This window comes from Panthera onca, chromosome B1 (genome assembly GCF_046562875.1).
Source record: "Panthera onca isolate mPanOnc1 chromosome B1, mPanOnc1 haplotype 2, whole genome shotgun sequence".
NCBI classification, from domain to species: Eukaryota; Metazoa; Chordata; class Mammalia; order Carnivora; family Felidae; genus Panthera; species Panthera onca.
Window position 1 is genome coordinate 79,793,252 of NC_138342.1, and position 18,787 is coordinate 79,812,038.

The 18,787-nt window shown below is 37.2% G+C and overlaps 1 protein-coding gene across 1 annotated transcript; it reads left to right on the forward strand.

The window, feature by feature from the left end:
* Window positions 1-11,351: 11,351 nt before the first annotated feature.
* Window positions 11,352-12,808, forward strand: PDHA2 (pyruvate dehydrogenase E1 subunit alpha 2). Its single transcript, XM_060654600.3, has one exon. The coding sequence runs from the start codon at window positions 11,440-11,442 to the stop codon at window positions 12,613-12,615; it is 1,176 nt and encodes a 391-aa protein (XP_060510583.1). The 5' UTR covers window positions 11,352-11,439; the 3' UTR covers window positions 12,616-12,808.
* Window positions 12,809-18,787: the final 5,979 nt, after the last annotated feature.

Consider the following 18,787-nt stretch of genomic DNA (forward strand, 5'->3'; position numbering starts at 1 on the left):
GAGAGGTTGCTCCTGACTTCGTTAAAGTTCACAAGTCTTGAGTCTATAGAAGTTATTAGCATCCGGATGAGGCTAAACCCAAATACTTTTCTCCATTTCTTGGATGCTCTCGAAATGCTTCCGTGTTTTTGGCCACAATTGAGGAGAAAGTTTTTCACCTTTGTTTCAGCTTTTATTATCAGAGTCTCTTATCACTTTCTTTCAATTTCACTGCAAAATCTCTGATAATGGACGTGAAATAGGTGACTGGGCATCATTTAGGTTGAGTGGAACTTTAGCCCTGGTAACAGTGTAGCCTCTAGTGTTTATTTAATTTATTCTGTGACAAACTGATAGTTACCTTTGGCAAAATCAATTCCCTGCTTCTTCTTCTTTAGTAATCGTATCATCTATTTTATTTATGTGCTTCATGGAAAGACTGTATTTCCAGCTTTCCTGCCGTTTATTAAATGTGCATTGTCACTAATTAATGGCCAATGAAATATAAGCAGAAAAATGTGTAAATTCAAGGTAAATTACTTAGAAGATGTTTGGCATGTACCCTTCATCTATTTTTTTTGTACTTCTTGTTCTCTGTCTATATTGCCCCCTGAAAAGCAGAGGGGAGATGTTTGGGAGATCTAGCAACCATCTTGAAGTGTAAAAACAAAAGCTACATGCTGGGATAGGGAAGCAAAGAACGGGAAGGAGCCTGAGTTCCTGATGTGTCTTCTACTTGAGGGAATGGAAGTTTTTTAAATTTTTTTTTTAAACGTTTTTATTTATTTTTGAGACAGAGAGAGACAGAACATGAATGGGGGAGGGGCAGAGAGAGAGGGAGACACAGAATCAGAAGCAGGCTCCGAGCCATCAGCCCAGAGCCCGACACGGGGCTCGAACTCACAGACTGTGAGATCGTGACCTGAGCCGAAGTTGGACGCTTAACCGACTGAGCCACCCAGGCGCCCCGAGGGAATGGAAGTTTTAATATACAAGGGTATTAGGGTTCTCCAGAGAAATAGAACCAATAGAATAGATAGATATATGTATAGCTACAGGTATAGATATAGATATGAAACAGACATAGATATGGATATAGGTAAAGGTATAGGTATAAGTATAGGTGTAGACATAGATACAGATATGAAGAGATTTATTAGAGGAATGGCTCACATAGTTATGGAGGCTGAGAAGTCCCATAATCTGCCATCTGAGAACTGAAGAACAAGAAAGCTGATATAGTCTAAGTTCAAAGGCTTGAGAACCAGGCTTAAAACTCTGAAACCCCTGGTTGAGAACCACTGAACTATGCTGATAAGTAGAGTTGAGGTCTTATGGTAATATTATGTGTCACTTTTTAATTTTCATTAGTTATACTGTTTCCCTTGCCTTAAGTAACACAGACAACTGCTTGTGTTAATGCTCCATGTCATTACTGCATCCTTTTTTAAAATATTTGTTTTTGCGAGAGAGATAGATAGAGAGAGAGAGAGCACAAAGAGGGGAGGTGCAAGAGAGAGGGAGACACAGAATCTAAAGCAGGCTCCAGGCTCTGAGCTGTCAGCACGGAGCCTGACCCGGGGCTGAAACTCATGAACCGCGCAAAGTCAGAAGCTTAACCAACTGAACCACCCAGATACCCCATAAACACTCTGTCTTTTAGCAAACAGTGATGACTGAGAGGCAAATGATAGGGTATTCTTCTCAGAATGAAGACTTTGTGGCTCTTGTAGTGTTTCCTAATATAGTTCCCCTTCCCTTCCCTTCCCTTCCCTTCCCTTCCCTTCCCTTCCCTTCCCTTCCCTTCCCTTCCTTTCTTTTCTCTCTACCCTCCTCTTCCCTCTTTTTGTTTCTTCCCTGCCCACCCCAACATGAACTGCTTCTCAAGCTAGCTGAAGAGAAAAAGAAATGAACTTCTTAACCCAGAATTTGCTATTCCAGCCCCACCACACAGGTGAATCGACAGTGGTAGAATAGCCCCTAAATGTGCTCGTTCTTTCTTTCTTTCTTTCTTTCTTTCTTTCTTTCTTTCTTTCTTTCTTTCTTTCTTTTCTTCCTCTCTTTCTTCTTCTTTTTTCCTTCTCTTTCTTCTTCTTCTTCTTCTCCTTCTTCTCCTCCTTCCCCTTCTCCTCCTTCCTCCTCCTCCTCCTCCTCCTCCTCCTCCTCCTCCTCCTCCTCCTTCCTCCTCCTCCTCCTCCTCCCCTTCTTCTTCTTCTTCTTCTTCTTCTTCTTCTTCTTCTTCCTCTGAAGCTCCTGCTACTCAGCCAGGATGCTTAAATTATTATCTAATTGCCTACTGAAAAGCCACAAGAGATCCTCTTGATGGACTGAGAATTTATCCAAAGATGCAAATCTCTTATTCTATTATATAGGAGAATGAACAAAGTTTGAAAGAGCCATTTTTACATGTGATTAAGGGATATTTACTACTAACCTCCTGATTAAGATATATGTGGTTACTAAAATTTCATATTCATAATCCAAAATTAGCACATAACTTACAAAAGCCTTGATATAGCATATTGATGATGTCTGAAGTACACCAAATGTCTGACAGTTGATATTCTTCTTTTTATTTACAAATTACTCTTGTTTTAGCATCATCCTCATTTTTTTGCTTATTGTTGTTGTTTTACTTTATTGTCAATGGTATGAAGCCATCTATATTTTCATATTTGGGGCCCTAAATCTTCTGTTATTTAAGATTTAAAGTAATTTTGTGCTGTGGCTCAACCACAAATTAACAATATTGAATTGCTAAAGCAAATGCATACACAATTTCCCTTAACAAAGTGTCATGTATACTTCCTCTTCATTCATAATGGACTGCATGTTAACTTGTTATCTTTCAACAACTTTCAGTAATGGCAGATAAATGCAGTAACCTTTCAGGAACAGATAAGATTTGAGCTTAAAGGGCATTGAGTATAATGCAAAGTACCTTTTAGGATCTCACTGTCTTCTTTTAAAAAGTAAATGACTATTGTTTCACTTGCATTGTTTCCTAATATTTATTATCTCTGCTTGGTTTTTTGTTATTTTATAGAAAGTATGATTTGATGGAGTTAATCAGAGTCAAGAGTCTGTTCTTCAACATACTTATTTCTTGAACTGTTAAATACCTGAATTTCATTCTTTTGACAAAATTGGTAACTTTTTTTGAGTAATGTTTATTTATTTTTGAGACAGAGAGAGACAGAGCATGAACGGGGGAGGGTCAGAGAGAGGGAGACACAGAATCTGAAACAGGCTCCAGGCTCTGAGCTGTTAGCACAGAGCCTGATGCGGGGCTCGAACTCACGGACCGCGAGATCATGACCTGAGCCGAAGTCGGCCGCTTAACCGACTGAGCCACCCAGGCGCCCCCAATTTTTTTTTTTTGGTAACATTTTTAACATATACACTTTTGTTTACCTTTATAATGAGCCATCAATTCTCAACAGATCATCCTTTTAGAGCTTGTATAATCATTGACAAAATATTAGAAGATTTAGAGTTGGACAAATCAGATTTAAGTTTCTGGCTTTTGGTTTCTGGAAATATTTACTATTAAATGCTTAGTTTTCTTATCAGAAGAAATAAGTAATGCAATTTCACTTATGTCATTGAATTGATACATTAATTAAAATATCACTTGCAAAACAGTTAGCAAAGTACCTGGAACATACTAAGAAGTCAATAAATAATCATCTATTAAAATCACCGGGGTGTCTGGGTGGCTTAGTCTGTTGAGCGTCTGACTCTTGATTTTAGCTCAGGTCATGATCTCATGGTAATGAGATTGAGTCCCACCTCCACACCCAGCATGGAGACTGCTTAAGATTGTCTCTCTCTTTCTCCCTCTGCTCCATGTGCATGTGTTCTTTCTCTCTCTCTCTCTCAATCTCTCTCTTTAAAAAAAAGCAGTACTTCCCTAATACATAACACCTGGAACATAGTATGAAATTAGTAGTAACAGGAGTGTTCAAAAGTCTTAGGGGAACATTTCAGTTATGACACATCCATATAATGGAGATTTTTTTGGCAGCCATTGAAATTATCTTTCAAATAGGTTTTGATTATTTGGAAATTAATTATATATGACACTAAGAAAAATAGCTCGAGAGATAAAAATGCACAATATATCTTAATTTTATTAGAAATTTAAAAAATAAAGGGAAATTATATTAGAAAAAAGAAAAGAGAAATTAAAATTTAATAGTAATTATCTTGGGATTATTTAAATATTTTGTTCTCTTGCTTTTCTGCATTTACAGTATAGAGTTTTCAACAAGATTTTATAGTCATAGTATATGTTGAATTTATAAACCCAGAATGGGTTCCTGATGATAATAAGAAAATTGGGAAGGGAAGATATTTTTATTTAAGTGGGTAAATGGCAAGAGCTCTTTCTTTCTAGACTTTTTTTCAGGCCTAAATAACTACTGAGATTTAAAATGTAGTTTTTCCCTGGTAGATTAGAGAGAATGAAGGAAGTTAATGTTGAAAATATAGTTGGCAGTTCCCTACTGGTGAGAATTAAACCAATAAATCACATGAGAGTCTGTGGGTAATCATTTAAGCTGGTGAGAATAGAGCACATAGTATTAAACTGTAGACCCACATTTACTTTTTTGGGTGGGTCAAGGTTGACATATCAGGAAATAAAGTGTGGGGTATAAGCAGCACAAGAACATGGCTTTTTTTTTCCCCTTAAAATTAGAGTAAGGTAATATCCATGGAGAAACATTTATGTTATGTGGCAAAGAGTTCCAGAAATTGATAATACTGAAGCTGTCATTAAATTTAGCCAAGTCCTTGATGTGAGAACTTTCAGTTCATTGTTGATGACACAGATTGTAGAAACATATGGAAGCAATTAGAGGAAAGTAAATGGAGACTGTGGATACTGGCTACATGTTTGTGGAACTTGACTAGATAAAAGGAATGCTGTAGGATGAGATCTAAAAGAGGCAATGGCGACTTAAGTTTCTTCTTTCAGAGTTTAGGAAATATGAGCATGAAAGAAGGCCAAAGGAGAAGACAGAATTGATGATTCTCTGGTGGGGGACGGAGTGGGGAGTGTACAAGAGAGAGGGGTGTCTTCTGAATGAACAGTGGATTCTGAGGCAAGGGCTGAGGAGTTAGATTTCCAGATAAGAAGAGAACTCCTCTTTTGCTGAGATTAGTGGGAAGGAAGCTTTCATAGACATAAAACTTCACCAGAGGACAGGGCTGGGGAGAGCAGTGTAGTATGTTCAGGCAAGGAACAGTACATCCGAAGGTGAGACTGGCTGTCCATGAACTAGGTGCATAACCTGAGGACATGCTTAATGTTTACTGGGCTTATTAACCTCCCTAGGTCTGCTTTTCTTCAGGTCAATGGGGATATGATGCATTCCATACAATTTAATATTTAAAATTCCATACAATTTTCCATATAATATGGAAAATGTCCATAAAATGTGGAAAATCCTTTTAAAAGTTGTAATGCATTCTTGTAAATAGATGATGATTTTATTGTAGAATGAAGTGGGCAGAGGACTAGATGAGGGCAGATAAAGGCTAAGAGTTTTTGGAGAAACTCATCATAAATGTCAGTAGGGTGTTCATTGTCTAAGAGAATGGAAACAGCATAACCAGCTGGCCCTGATAGGAGCTTGTTAAATTTCTCTACAATCCCCCAGTAACCTTGCTTTCTGAATATGGTACTTTTGAGAAGTGCCTGAGATGTTTGAGCTTAAAATCACTTCTTGCGCCCTATCTTCATTTACCAATATGGATGATGTTTCTTGGGCCTCGTATTTAAAATCCTCTCTGAGGCTTCTCCCATGGTGGCCTATTAGATTTACAGTGTTGGGTACTATGGAAATATCTTAGAATCTAGATGCACAGTGGGTCCGTGGGAACAGAAAGATTCTCACGCACAGAAAGCTCCATAAAACATCTACAGCATTGTCTTAGGTTGCTTGGAGAAACTGCATTCATATTCACAACGTATTGCATAATTATGAGATCCTGATTTTCATATTTCCCAGTGTGCCTTTTCAGCTCTGCTGTATTACCAAATTAAAGAAGACAACACAACTTTACAAAATTATAGTGTTCTGTTTTGAATGTTGCAGTTTGACAGTACTCTATTTTTAATTTGTTCATCATTGATCCTAATAAAGACAAACTGTCATTGTAACCATTGCCTGGAATGCAATACATTAGTTTTATTGCCTCTATAACAGCTGCTCATGTGTCGCTTCCTCTGTCATTCAATGATGATGTGTCCTTTTCTACACCCAGTGCCAGAAAATCTGGGAAAGCTCACAGCACAACACTTCCATATGAACCGGATTAAGTAGAGAGAAATCTAATTGTATGTCATCATTGTATTTCTACAACTTAGTACACAAAGGAGACATATAGAAGGAAAGCACTTTGTTATATGGGCTGAATAAGTGAAGAATGCATATTACACTTTTTTTACTGGCTTTGTAGATTTTGCCTTTCACCTAAACTCTCTATGCCTCAGTTTCCTCACACAGAAATTGAAAAATAATAGAAACCACTTTACCTGTCTCTGTGAAGATCACATAAACAAACTTTGTATCTCCAGCAAAGATATGCAAGGCTATCATATACCTGGGCAATATTTACAACGATGCCTTAAATATCAAATTGATGCATATGATAGCTTAAAATTTCATCTTTTATTTTTAGAAAATATTATTTTGCCAGGAAATTTTGCTTGTATATATCTATACATATTCACAAGGATCTCCCAAGAGAACCATGAAATCTATTGGGATCTCAGTTTAGGGTGTAATAGGCAACACTGTGTCCCAGCTTAGACAGGAATAGGGCAAAGAAAACCGATGATGTGGCCAACAGTAGGTTGTTAAAGAGGGGTGCAAGATTTGCCTTCTTCCTCAGAGTGCTCTTTCCCACGATTTGCCTGTAATGGTCAAATGTGCTGCTCAAACTTCCTTCTAGGGGGCAGCAGTGCCCTGGAATTTTGCCAACATTCCTTTGTCTCTTTAAACCTAGTTTAGTGAGCGACTTGGGGCTTCAAAGAAGCAAAGTGAAAAGAAATAAATGTGCTAATTTTGTTATTGTATACCGATATTAGAAAAAGGTAAGAGTGTACCCAAAGTTGTTGGAGGTCATACACAAAGAAAACATCAAAAATGGTACAGCTAAGAGAAACTGAAAGCTATCCAGAGAAGCCTTCATTTCACTATTGAATTCATAGTTTATTTTTACTATCACACTTAATATATATTTTATTTCTATTAAAATTAAGGTTCTCAGGCTACATTTATGTTTATTTAAAAGATAAAAATTTGAGACATGAGTTTTTAATTATGTGAAAATTAAAATCTTTTGAACAAAACACTTTCCCAGGAAGTGTAAATAATACTTTCTGGAGGAAATGCAAATAGACCTAACTGTGACTTAGGCTTTCGTGAATTTGTTTTGATTTGTTAGAAATATGTATGGAATTGATGACTTTTCTTCTGAATGGGGATTCCGATTTTATAAAACAACTCAAAGTACTAAGCAGAAACGAATTTACAACTTCTGACATCTATACTGATACTTTACTGGTTGAGACATTAGACCATACTAAATCTCGACACCAAGTTATACATGAATTTTTATTTCTTATCTCACTTGGCCACATTCAATTACATCTCTAATTATAGGAAGCTTATTAAAAGTTTGAAAAGTTTTCTTTTATAGTTTTGTGTAATGATCCCTTTTACCATTATCTGCCAGACCCTGGTCCCAAACTTTAAGGACACATATGGGGTCACATATTGAGGGATGACGACTCAGATGATTTTGTTCATCTGGCAGAAGAAAGACGGTGGCTTCATCAGTTGCTACTAAAAATTAACCCACAATGTCTTTCCTTTTCTAACACCATCATTGTTTGGGTGGAATGAGGAGCGCTCTCACTTTACATCTTGTTTTCAATCAAGTCTTCTCTTCATAATAATTTGTCCTGAATTTTTATTTAACAATACCTCAGAATTATCATGGGGGTGAGAAGAAAAAAAATATTGGTTGCCCAGGGCTCTGAACTATTCTGAAACAACCTCGCTTATTATAACATTAAATAGGAACTTTGCTTGATTGTCATTATTCTGCAGAATATATGGTACTGACATTTTCCCTTTTCTCCGAGGGAGATAAAGTAATAGACCAAATGGGAAAAATTCTTCCCTGAGTTATATATAACTCTTAATTTTTTCACCAAGTTCTTACTCATCACTCTTAATTGCCAAATCTTAGAGCGATGAAAAAAATACATTGCCACTAATCATATCATGAAATCTGATATTATTTATCTGGAACATATTCACTTTTTAACAGTTTTCTTCATTTAACATTTGGTGAAAGAGTGCAATTATTGCTGGAGGAATTGAAATATCCTTAAAATATACTGTTCTTTTTTTTACATTTCCTTGTCACTTATTAAAAAGTATTTTATACGCTATTGATGCAGTAGGGTGACACTTTTAAGATAAATTCAGAAATGCCCCTGGAGTATCAACCATTAGACATGAAATGTGAAATTCTGTCACACAGACATGAATGACTGCTACTATAATCACTGGCTCCTCTTTTATTAGGTTTTTTATTAATTAAATGTAAAGTCTACCATTGGCCTTATAAAAGTGCTCATCTGTTTTCCTTTAATTTCAAATAGATTAAAAGTAAGATTTGGTGTTAATTAAAACTTGGAATTTATGGGGATTTTAATTGCAAACAGCATTTCAATGGTGAGCATGCAGATGACTATTAGTTCTGTTTTGTAATAAACACGGTATTGAACAACGACAGGACAAAAGATAAATTATATGAAGAGCAGTATGCCCCGATCGGCTCTGTGGTCCATGCATAGCCTGAATCCTGTCTAGCTGAGGGCAGATAAGAGGAGAAACTCAGAAGGTCAGGATCTCCTTGGTGAGTTTTAAACTTTTACACTGCTGTCTGGAAATTTCACTTTTACTTTAAAAATGTGGATGGGCTTAGGAACATAACAAAAATTTAAAAAGTGAGCAAACAAACAACAACATCATCGGGATTAATCAGTTTAATGGAAATGCTTTGATATCATATTCTGTACATATAACTGCACCTACCCTTAGGTTGAACCTAGGTTAATATAGGTTAATTATATATGATGTCCAAGAGGCCTCTGGAAGTTTCACATTTTATTATTTATTATCTTAACGGGACCCTGTTGCTTAAACAGGGCTATCTTCTGTGGGACCTGTAGCACAGGTATTTTCCAATTAGCATCTTTGCATATTCTCCTTTGGAATGAGTTGGGTTTAGCCTTGTCACGTTAGGCTTTTATGGGGAACTCTATCTTTGCAGCCCAGGCTACACATGACAAGATTAAATTGGCACACTTTACTATATAACTCTTGTTCCTGGCAGGACTAGCCTGGCTGATACCTCTGAGAGAAGGCTCAGCTGTCACTCAGTGACCCATTAACACTACTGTTCCATCCTGCAGTGTCATTTTTCTCATTCTCACGGAGATAATGCTCCCTGGAGATGTCCAATACCTGCAGGAATGAAAGAGAACAGCAGAGAGAGGCTAACTATCAAAGAGAGAGCAAATAACACAGCAAGACCATGAATTCCAACAGCAGAATTTTAAGTTGAATGAAAAGATGAGGCCCATTAAAATGACTGGGATGGGAAGGAGTTGGGGGGAGTCAAGTTTTAAGAGATATTGTAACTTTTTAACAAGCTATTTTCTACTTCCTGCCTGAATATCAAAAGGAGTGTCCAACATAACACCTGCAACTAGACATAGAGAAGGCAGCTGCTTTGAACGTGTCATAGGGAAATTTGGCTAAAGATTTATTGACAAACAGGGATTTTGTATTTTATTTGTATCTTTGTTTATAAATAGGCAATGGATATAAAACAGAAGACTCAGTAAGGTGAATGACTTAATAGTCTACATAGAACCAGATTCCTGGATATGGCTGGATTATTGGGGTACAAAAATCACCTTACTAGTAAAAGTGCAAAAGAGGAAAATGATATGTGATCTCTATAACACTAGGCCTATGACTTCTCTTGTCCTGTGATTGAACTGTTACCAGTGACTTAAGCCAACTCTATTGCTCTCTTTCAGTCCAAACTGCACACTGTTCAGTGGGTCACTTTATAAGAAGTTACCCTCTCTAATGTTTGCTATAAAGAGATATTATATGGGGTGCCTGGGTGGCTCAGCTGGTTAAGCCTCCAACTTCAGCTCAGGGCATGATCCCTCAGTCCATGAGTTCCAACCCCGTTTCCAGCACTATGCTGACAGCTCAGAGCCTGGAGCCTGCTTGGGATTCTGTGTCACCCTCTCTCTGCCCCTCCCCCACTCATGCTCTGTATTTCTCTCAAAAATAAGCAAAAGAAAGGTTTTTTTTTTAAATAAAATAAAGAGATAATAGGATAATAAGGTAACAATAAGAAAACACTTCTCAATTTCGTGGACTAAGACTGATTCAATTTAGGTTGATATATATAAAAACAAAATCCAGCATCACTTGCATCTTGATGTTTTCTATGGAAGCCTGTTGAAGACATTACAAGGAAAAGACAAAAAAGGTAAATTAGTCAGAAAATAGAGGGAAACAAAACGGGATAAGAGTCGGGATTATAAGAAATACGAGGAAAGGTGCCGTATCAAAAACTTACCGCAATCTGCATCTCAGCTCTGCCTTTCATCTTCCCACTTCAGGAAAACCTTATTATTGGGTTTAGACTGCTATACTCTGGCTGGGGTTTATGTATCATCACCTGCCTTGCACTCTCCACCCCTCCCTCAGGTGACACACGTGCTAGAAGCCATAGGGTAAATGTGCCGTAATCTTTTGCGACACCAACTTTTCTTTAAAAAGTCTGTGTGTGTTTGAAGTTAAATATTTAAATTACAAGTAACTTGCATCTTTATTTTTACATTCAAATAAATATGGTACACTATGGAGTAGGATAAAATATCCATACATATTCTAAAACAAAATTTTAAAGACTTTAAAGAAATACTGGCAAGAATATCTTTGGCCTAACCTCTCGGATCCCTCATGTGCCTTGGGGACTGTGTTTGCGCCTCTGTTCCATTGGTGTAGGGTCAAGAAGCGCTCTATAGTGTTTAGCAGGAAGAAGGGACTCTGGTTACGTTTAGGCAATGATGATGGCACTAATTAGGATAGGGTGGTTGTTCAGCCGAGTCTTTCAAGAAACGAAACAACCTTTATTCTTAATTACAGTTGGAAAGCACTGCAAAAATCAGTCCATCAGGTCTGGCAACCTGGTGACACGGAGCGGCGTGACGTGGCCTCTGTTGCCAGCATGGTCATTGTGGCGCCGATGGCATTCTGACGCGGAAGGAGACTCCGGAGGGGACCGGCGCAGCCAGGCCTCTGGGCAGCTGAGAGTCGGGGCCACCACCTTGGGCTGTTCTCCATGAGGAAGATGCTCGCTGCGGCTGTCTCCCGCGTGTTGTCCGGGGTCACGCAGAAGCCCACTAGCAGAGTGCTGGTGGCATCCTGTAACTATTCAAATGATGCGATGTTTGCAATTAAGAAATGTGATCTTTATCGCTTAGAAGAGGGTCCCCCTGTCACAACAGTGCTCACCCGGGAGGATGGGCTCAAATACTACAGGATGATGCAGACTGTTCGCCGAATGGAGCTGAAGGCAGATCAGCTGTATAAACAAAAATTTATCCGTGGGTTCTGTCACTTGTGCGATGGTCAGGAAGCTTGTTCTGTGGGCCTGGAGGCCGGGATAAATCCCACCGACCATGTCATCACCTCCTATCGGGCTCATGGCTTGTGCTATACTCGTGGACTCTCTGTCCGATCAATTCTTGCAGAGCTGACAGGACGAAGGGGAGGCTGTGCTAAAGGAAAAGGAGGATCGATGCATATGTATGTCAAGAATTTCTATGGGGGCAATGGCATTGTTGGCGCACAGGGGCCCCTGGGAGCTGGTATTGCTCTGGCCTGTAAATACAAGGGAAACAAGGAGGTCTGTTTGACTCTTTATGGGGATGGTGCTGCGAATCAGGGTCAGATAGCTGAAGCTCACAATATGGCAGCTTTGTGGAAATTACCCTGTGTTTTCATCTGTGAGAATAACCTCTATGGAATGGGAACCCCTGTTGAGAGAGCATCAGCCAGCACCGATTACTATAAGAGAGGAAATTTTATCCCTGGACTAAGGGTAGACGGAATGGATGTTCTAGGTGTTCGGGAGGCAACTAAGTTTGTAGCTGACTACTGTAGATCTGGAAAGGGGCCCATAGTGATGGAGCTGCAGACCTACCGGTATCATGGACACAGTATGAGTGACCCTGGGATCAGTTATCGTACCCGAGAAGAAGTTCAGAATGTGAGAAAGAAGAGCGATCCTATTATGCTTCTCAAAGACAGAATGGTAAACAGTGAGCTTGCCACTGTTGAGGAACTAAAGGATATTGATGTTGAAGTGAGGAAAGAAGTGGAGGATGCAGCCCAGTTTGCTATGACTGATCCTGAACCACCTTTGGAAGAATTAGCTCATCACATCTACTGCAATACTCCAGCTTTTGAAGTTCGTGGTGCAAACCAGTGGATTAAGTTCAAGTCCCTCAGTTAAAGGGAGACTTATGTAAATTTACTTTTAGTCCTTCATGGGAATGTTCATGGTCCACTTTAAGAAACTATGTGCCCAGTTTGGCTAAGCAGGAATAAAACCCATTAAATAAGGGCCCTGTAAACTTTTATTAAAATAAATTGAGATGATTAAGCGATTATTAGAAGAGAATAAAAGAGATCATTGAAAAAATGTACATTTAATTACAAAGGATATTTCATTCAATTGTACATTGTTGCATTAAAAGATATCATTCATTTAATCATTTAGCGTTGTTGAAAGGTAAACTCTGGCACATGAAAATTTTCAAGAATTTGTTTGAACATGCATCAGTAGGAGTCAGGCAATGCCAGACCAGAGATGGTTAGGTGTGCTCCATCAACAGGAGCTAGGGGAAGCATTTTTATACAGAAGCAAAGCAAGGAAGTTATTTTATTGGCTATACCTTAAGGTGCTGCTGGGAAAGCCTAACTAGGTGTTTGTAGTTGCTTATTCTTAAGTGTCATTTTCTCAATTTGAGTCCATTGACTCTGGCTTAGGTTTTGGTTTTCTTAAGTAGGCTACCACGGCATTACAGCCACCTTAGTCTGATGGCCTCCTTATTTAATTAAACAATGTGAATACCTTAAAGATCATTTTTAATTTTTACAAGTCTACATTGGGAAAAACAAGATTATTTAACTTCTCATATTACTTGCTATAATAGTTCTATTTGATTTAACTTTATATTTGTAAGTACTCTTATTTAAAGGAAAAATAGTTCTTCGGTCCCTTCTCCACCTTGACAGGAGTTTGTGTGTAAAGTCACTATCCTAAGGTAGAGAGAGTTTCAAGCCACACCAAGCTGTTAGGTCCCCTGAAACTTTGCTACTTACAATAGTTTACGTGAATTAACCATTGCCGACTATACCATTGCCGATTATAATAGTGTGCCTGTGAACACATATAAGCATATGAGTGCCTACTCAATGTTGATGCTGAAGTCAGTTAATACTGATCATTTCCCAATGAAACATGCTACACAACAGGGCAGGGGGAGATGGGACAAGAAAGTTTTTTCATGTACTTTCTTGCAATATTTTTAGTGTATCAATTTAAAGGAAAAATGTAAACAAAGTTAGGAAAAACTGCATTTTGCTTTAACCTTCAAGTAAAAGTTACTCTTATTTTTCAATCCACTTGTACCATTATGTGTTCCATATTTTAAAGAAACTATCCTGGTGAATTTCAGACTGAAAAAAGAGCAGATATGGTGACATCAAAAGAAATAAAGAGGAGGAGGTGATACTCATAAAAAGTTGAATGTTCACTTCGGTAGCACATATATTAAAATTAAAAAAAAAAAAAAAAAAGTTGACGGGCACCTGGGTGGCTCAGTCAGTTGATCGACTGACTCTTGATTTCCATTCAAGTCATGATCCCGGGGTCATGGGATTGATCCCCTCATTGGGCTCTCCGCTGAGTATGGAGCCTGCTTGGGATTCTGTCTCATGCTCATATTCTCTTTCCTTCTGCCCCTTTCCCCTGGTTGCGCTCTCTTTCTTTCTCTAAAATAGTAGTAGTAGTAGTAGTAGTAATAATAATAATAATAAAGTGGAAAGTAAAAACTGCCTTTGTCTAGAACTGAACATTCGCAGACAACTTTTTTCAAAGGAAAATCTAACTTGGATCATATAGGTTTAGTTTTCTTGGCAGTCCAAATACCATGACAATTAATAAGTCATTATCTTGTGAAAACATTTCTACTTGGTGATATTGGAGTAATGATCACAAATCCTATTGAACATGATGTTTGGCATGTCTTGTTTTTCTGAGATACACTTAACTAAATCAGATATCAGAATTTGCCTGTGATCTAAGAAATAGTTTGCAGAGAACATCAGAAGAATCAGTTATTAAAAGTTAAAACACATCAAAGAAAAAAAATAACTATGCATCATGATGGATGTTAAGTAGACTTATTGTGGTGATCATTTCATAATATATATGCGTATCCAATCATTATGTTGTAAACCTGAAACCAATATCCTGCTATGTGTCAACTGTATCTCCATTTGTAAAAAAGGTTATAGCCTTTTTGTTTAATTGTACAACATCTACTTCCACAAATTAAAGCTAGATACTTTCTAAGAACTCTAAGAGAAAACCAAAAGCTTAGAGACCTGTGAGTATTTGAATATATGTACACATATGTGTAGGCTGAATCTCCACGCCTTACTCCAAAAAGATTTAAGCACATAAAATAACCTCAACATTTTAAAATCAGAAACTGGAGATGAGTGTTGGTGTATTTATAGATCAAGAATATTACTGGCTAATATGTTTTGTCTATGCAAATAGAGGTACCTTGATTGGATCCCTTCCATTAAAAACAAAAGCATTTCATAATACCATAAAAATAATCACATATTTTATATGACAAATAATTCCTCTACTATTTATTAATTTTGGCATACTTATATTTCTATAAACTTGCAAGTGGAACATAAGCTGTTCAAAGCTAATTCTCCATATATACTATAAAGAAATTTTAAAATTTTGCTTATATTATGGATTATTTTAATATCCATAAAAATTAAGATACAAACAACTTATTAGAGATTAATCCATCACAAAATCATAATACACAGATAATCCATTTCAAGAAAAAATCCAATCTTGATCTATTAAAGTTATAGAGTACATTTGTCATAATACACATTATCAAATTCCATTAAAGCAGGAGTTTTCAATGTTTTCCATATTAAAAAATGTCCAGACTTTTGTGTGTACATTCAGTAATGATACACGTATGACTGCACAGAGTTCTGTAGTGATGCAAAAATTTTTAAAAATAAGAACAAAAACAAAACCCCCCTGTTGTCTTCAGTTAGGTCAAACAATAAATTATTAATAGCAATTACTTATCAAGTTATAAATTAGAGAGGTGTAGAAATTTAGCAGCTGGATTATATTTCCTATCCATAATACTATGTAATTCAGTCTATTTTATCCAGGTATTAGAAGGCTTAACAAGCCATGATGGTTATAATAAAATTTTCATGTTGCAACAATGCTAGAATATCTGAGAGAAAAGGAATTCCTACTATCTTCACCTTTATGATACTCTAGAAAGGTAAAGTATTGTGTGCATATCGATGGAGTGGAATGAGAAAGGAAGGAGGTTAAGAAAAATATATAAAGGGAATATTTAGATACATAAGAATTACATTTATTTAAAAATGTGATATGCCTGCCAATCAAGTGTACAAAAAATGCAGCAGATATTAGTGAAACTTAGCCTGATCATTTGTGGGAAAGAGCTTGTTTTTTGTTTTTAAAGAGTGAAATATAAATTACATACCATAAAATCCATCTTTAAAAAGTGTATATAGTCCAGTGATTTTTATTATGTTCACAAAGTTGTATAATCCTTACCACTACCTAATTCCAGAATATTTTCATCATCCCAAAGAAAAAGCCAATACCCATTATCAGTTACTTCCCATTTCCCTATCTCTTCACCCACTGGAAAGTACTAATCTACTTTTGGTTTTTGGACTTGGGTATTCTTCACAGTCTATATAAATCATAAATTATGTGCTCTTTTGTGTCTGCTTTCACTGAGCATAAAGTTTTCCAAATTTGCTGTAGCATATATTGGTACTCTTTTTTTTTTAAACTTTTTAAATGTTTATTTATTTTTGAGAGGGAGAGACACAGTGTGAATGAGGTGGGGCTCAGAGGGCAGAAAGAGAGGGAGACACAGAATCTGAAGCAGACTCCATACTCTGAGCTGTCAGCGCAGAGCCCAACGTGGAGCTCGAACCCACGAACTATGTGATCATGACCTGAACCAAAGTCGGTCGCTCAACCTACTGAGCCACCCAGGTGTCCCTTGGTACTCTTTTTTATGAACAACATTCCACTTTATTTATCCATTCATCAGTTGATGGGCATTTGGATTTTTTCAAAATGGACATTTTGGTTATTATGAATAATAAAATTAAAAAACTGATTGTTTCTTAGTGAACACAAGTACAATAGAAATTTTAAAGTTATTATTAGGACAAGGCAATGCAACAGAATCCTTCTGCTATAATCTCAATTAGGTAAAATAAATTAAAGACACGTTAAAGTATTCTCAGCTTGAGGGGCACCTGGATGGCTTAGTCGATTAAGTGTTCAACTGCGGCTCAGGTCATGATCTCCCGGTTCATGAGTTTGAGCTCTGCGTCTGGCTCTGTGCTGACAACTCGGAGCCTGCAGCCTGCTTCTGACTCTGTGTCTCCATCTCTCTGCCCCTCCCCCTCTCGTGCTCTGTCTCTCTCTCTCTTGAAAATAAATAAACGTTAAAAAACTTATAAATAAATAAACATTAAAAAAACAAAAACAAGCAGAAATTTCAACTTGAATATTTCTCAATTTATATGACCTACTCTAATTGGATTTTGATTTAATAGACTTTAATTTTTAAAACAATTTTAGAGTTACAGAAAAATTGAGAACAATGTACCGAATTCCCATATACCCTACACCCAGTTTCTCCTATTATTAGCATCTCATAGTACTATGTGGCAAGGAAAGGGTTACCTCAGTAGCTTAGGTGTCTCAAAACCTGCACATCCCAAAGAAAGGTCTGTCTTCATACTCCTGGGAGATAACTTCTGTACCCCTACAATATTCTTCCTGATAAGAATGTTCCGTATGCCTAAGGCCTTGGGCCATACTGTACTAGTTTGTTCAGCTAAGTGTATCTTAATAACGTGTCCCCATGTTACTGCACTGAGAAGAGATAACTGGAAGCTTGTACCTAATTTCTCTTAGAATTTTCTCCATGTGTCTTTTCCCTTTGCTGATTTAGATTTGTATCTTTTCACTGTAATAAACAATAACCATAAGTATAACCAGAAATTGAGTTTCTTAATTATAATATAATAAAAACCTATATATAGAAGAATAGTCCCAAATATATTAGGTTGCTAGTTCAGGATCATATAGCCATTGGTCACAGCCACTATTCTCTTAAATTATATCTACATAATTTAGGCATTTTAATTTCACTTAAAAAGAGGAAACTAAGACTCAAGTTAAAGAAGTTGCTCAAGATTTCACAATTTATAAATGGTGGAGGCAAGAATCAAAACCGGCAACAAGGTTCATATTTTGAAAAGTACTTTTTTTGTACTGCTTATTAAGCATTGCTTCTAATTATACTCAACCACACAATAGGTTTTTTTAAAAAGTACATTAACAAATGAATGAATGGAATTAAAGTCGAACCAAGGGATTTTTGTCAATCACTCCACCATCATCTGAGTTCAGATTTTTAGGCTTAGTGTAGAAACACAAAAACAAAAAGTGGGAGGGAAACAGAGAATAGGAGGTAAAACAGATAATAGATAGCCACAATACTGTGATACTCCTCCCATATAGTAGTGACATCGCTGTTCCGTACTCTTGGATATATCAGTGCAGACGTTCATAATTTAGAAGTAGAAAGGATGGGGAAAGATAAGTCTCCAACAGAAAAGAAAGCCTAGGAACAAAATTACAACTGTTCAACATACATTTTCCCACCATCTGTGGCTGGTTTTGGGATGAACTAAAGTAACGACAACGTTAGGTTTTTTGGTATTATAGTAAAACGTCAACCATAGGTCAAGAAACACACTGAAGACTACAGTTGCAATTTCACTGACTGAGGCTTGTCTTGAGTCCAGATGGAAGTTTTCTGTTGATTGGTGAGTATCAGGCTTTGATGAGTCAAAGCCAGAACCTGAAGTGCCAAAGTAGTATGTGAACAAGTCCTTGGGAGTTCAAGGCTACCCATGTCCATTCTACCCAAGTAGTAAAGAGGAATCCAAGCAGCCGAGGGCTCAGGATTACAGAACCTGAGATGCAGCCGAGGGCTCAGGATTACAGAACCTGAGATGCAAACCTAGAATGAAATCAGGAACTGAGTGAAATCAGTAGGTAGAGAGGAGACAGACAGAAGACTAAGGGAGAAGCCAGGAGAATGAGATGGAAAGGTGTAACCAATAAGGGCAAGGAAACTAGAAGTCATAGGTGTGCATATTGATGAACTTTATATTATCATGGAAATTAGAATCTATTGAATGAATTGAATCACTAGCACCTCATGTATTGACAGGCCATTTAGAACCTAATGCTTCTAGTCCAGTATCATTAGGTC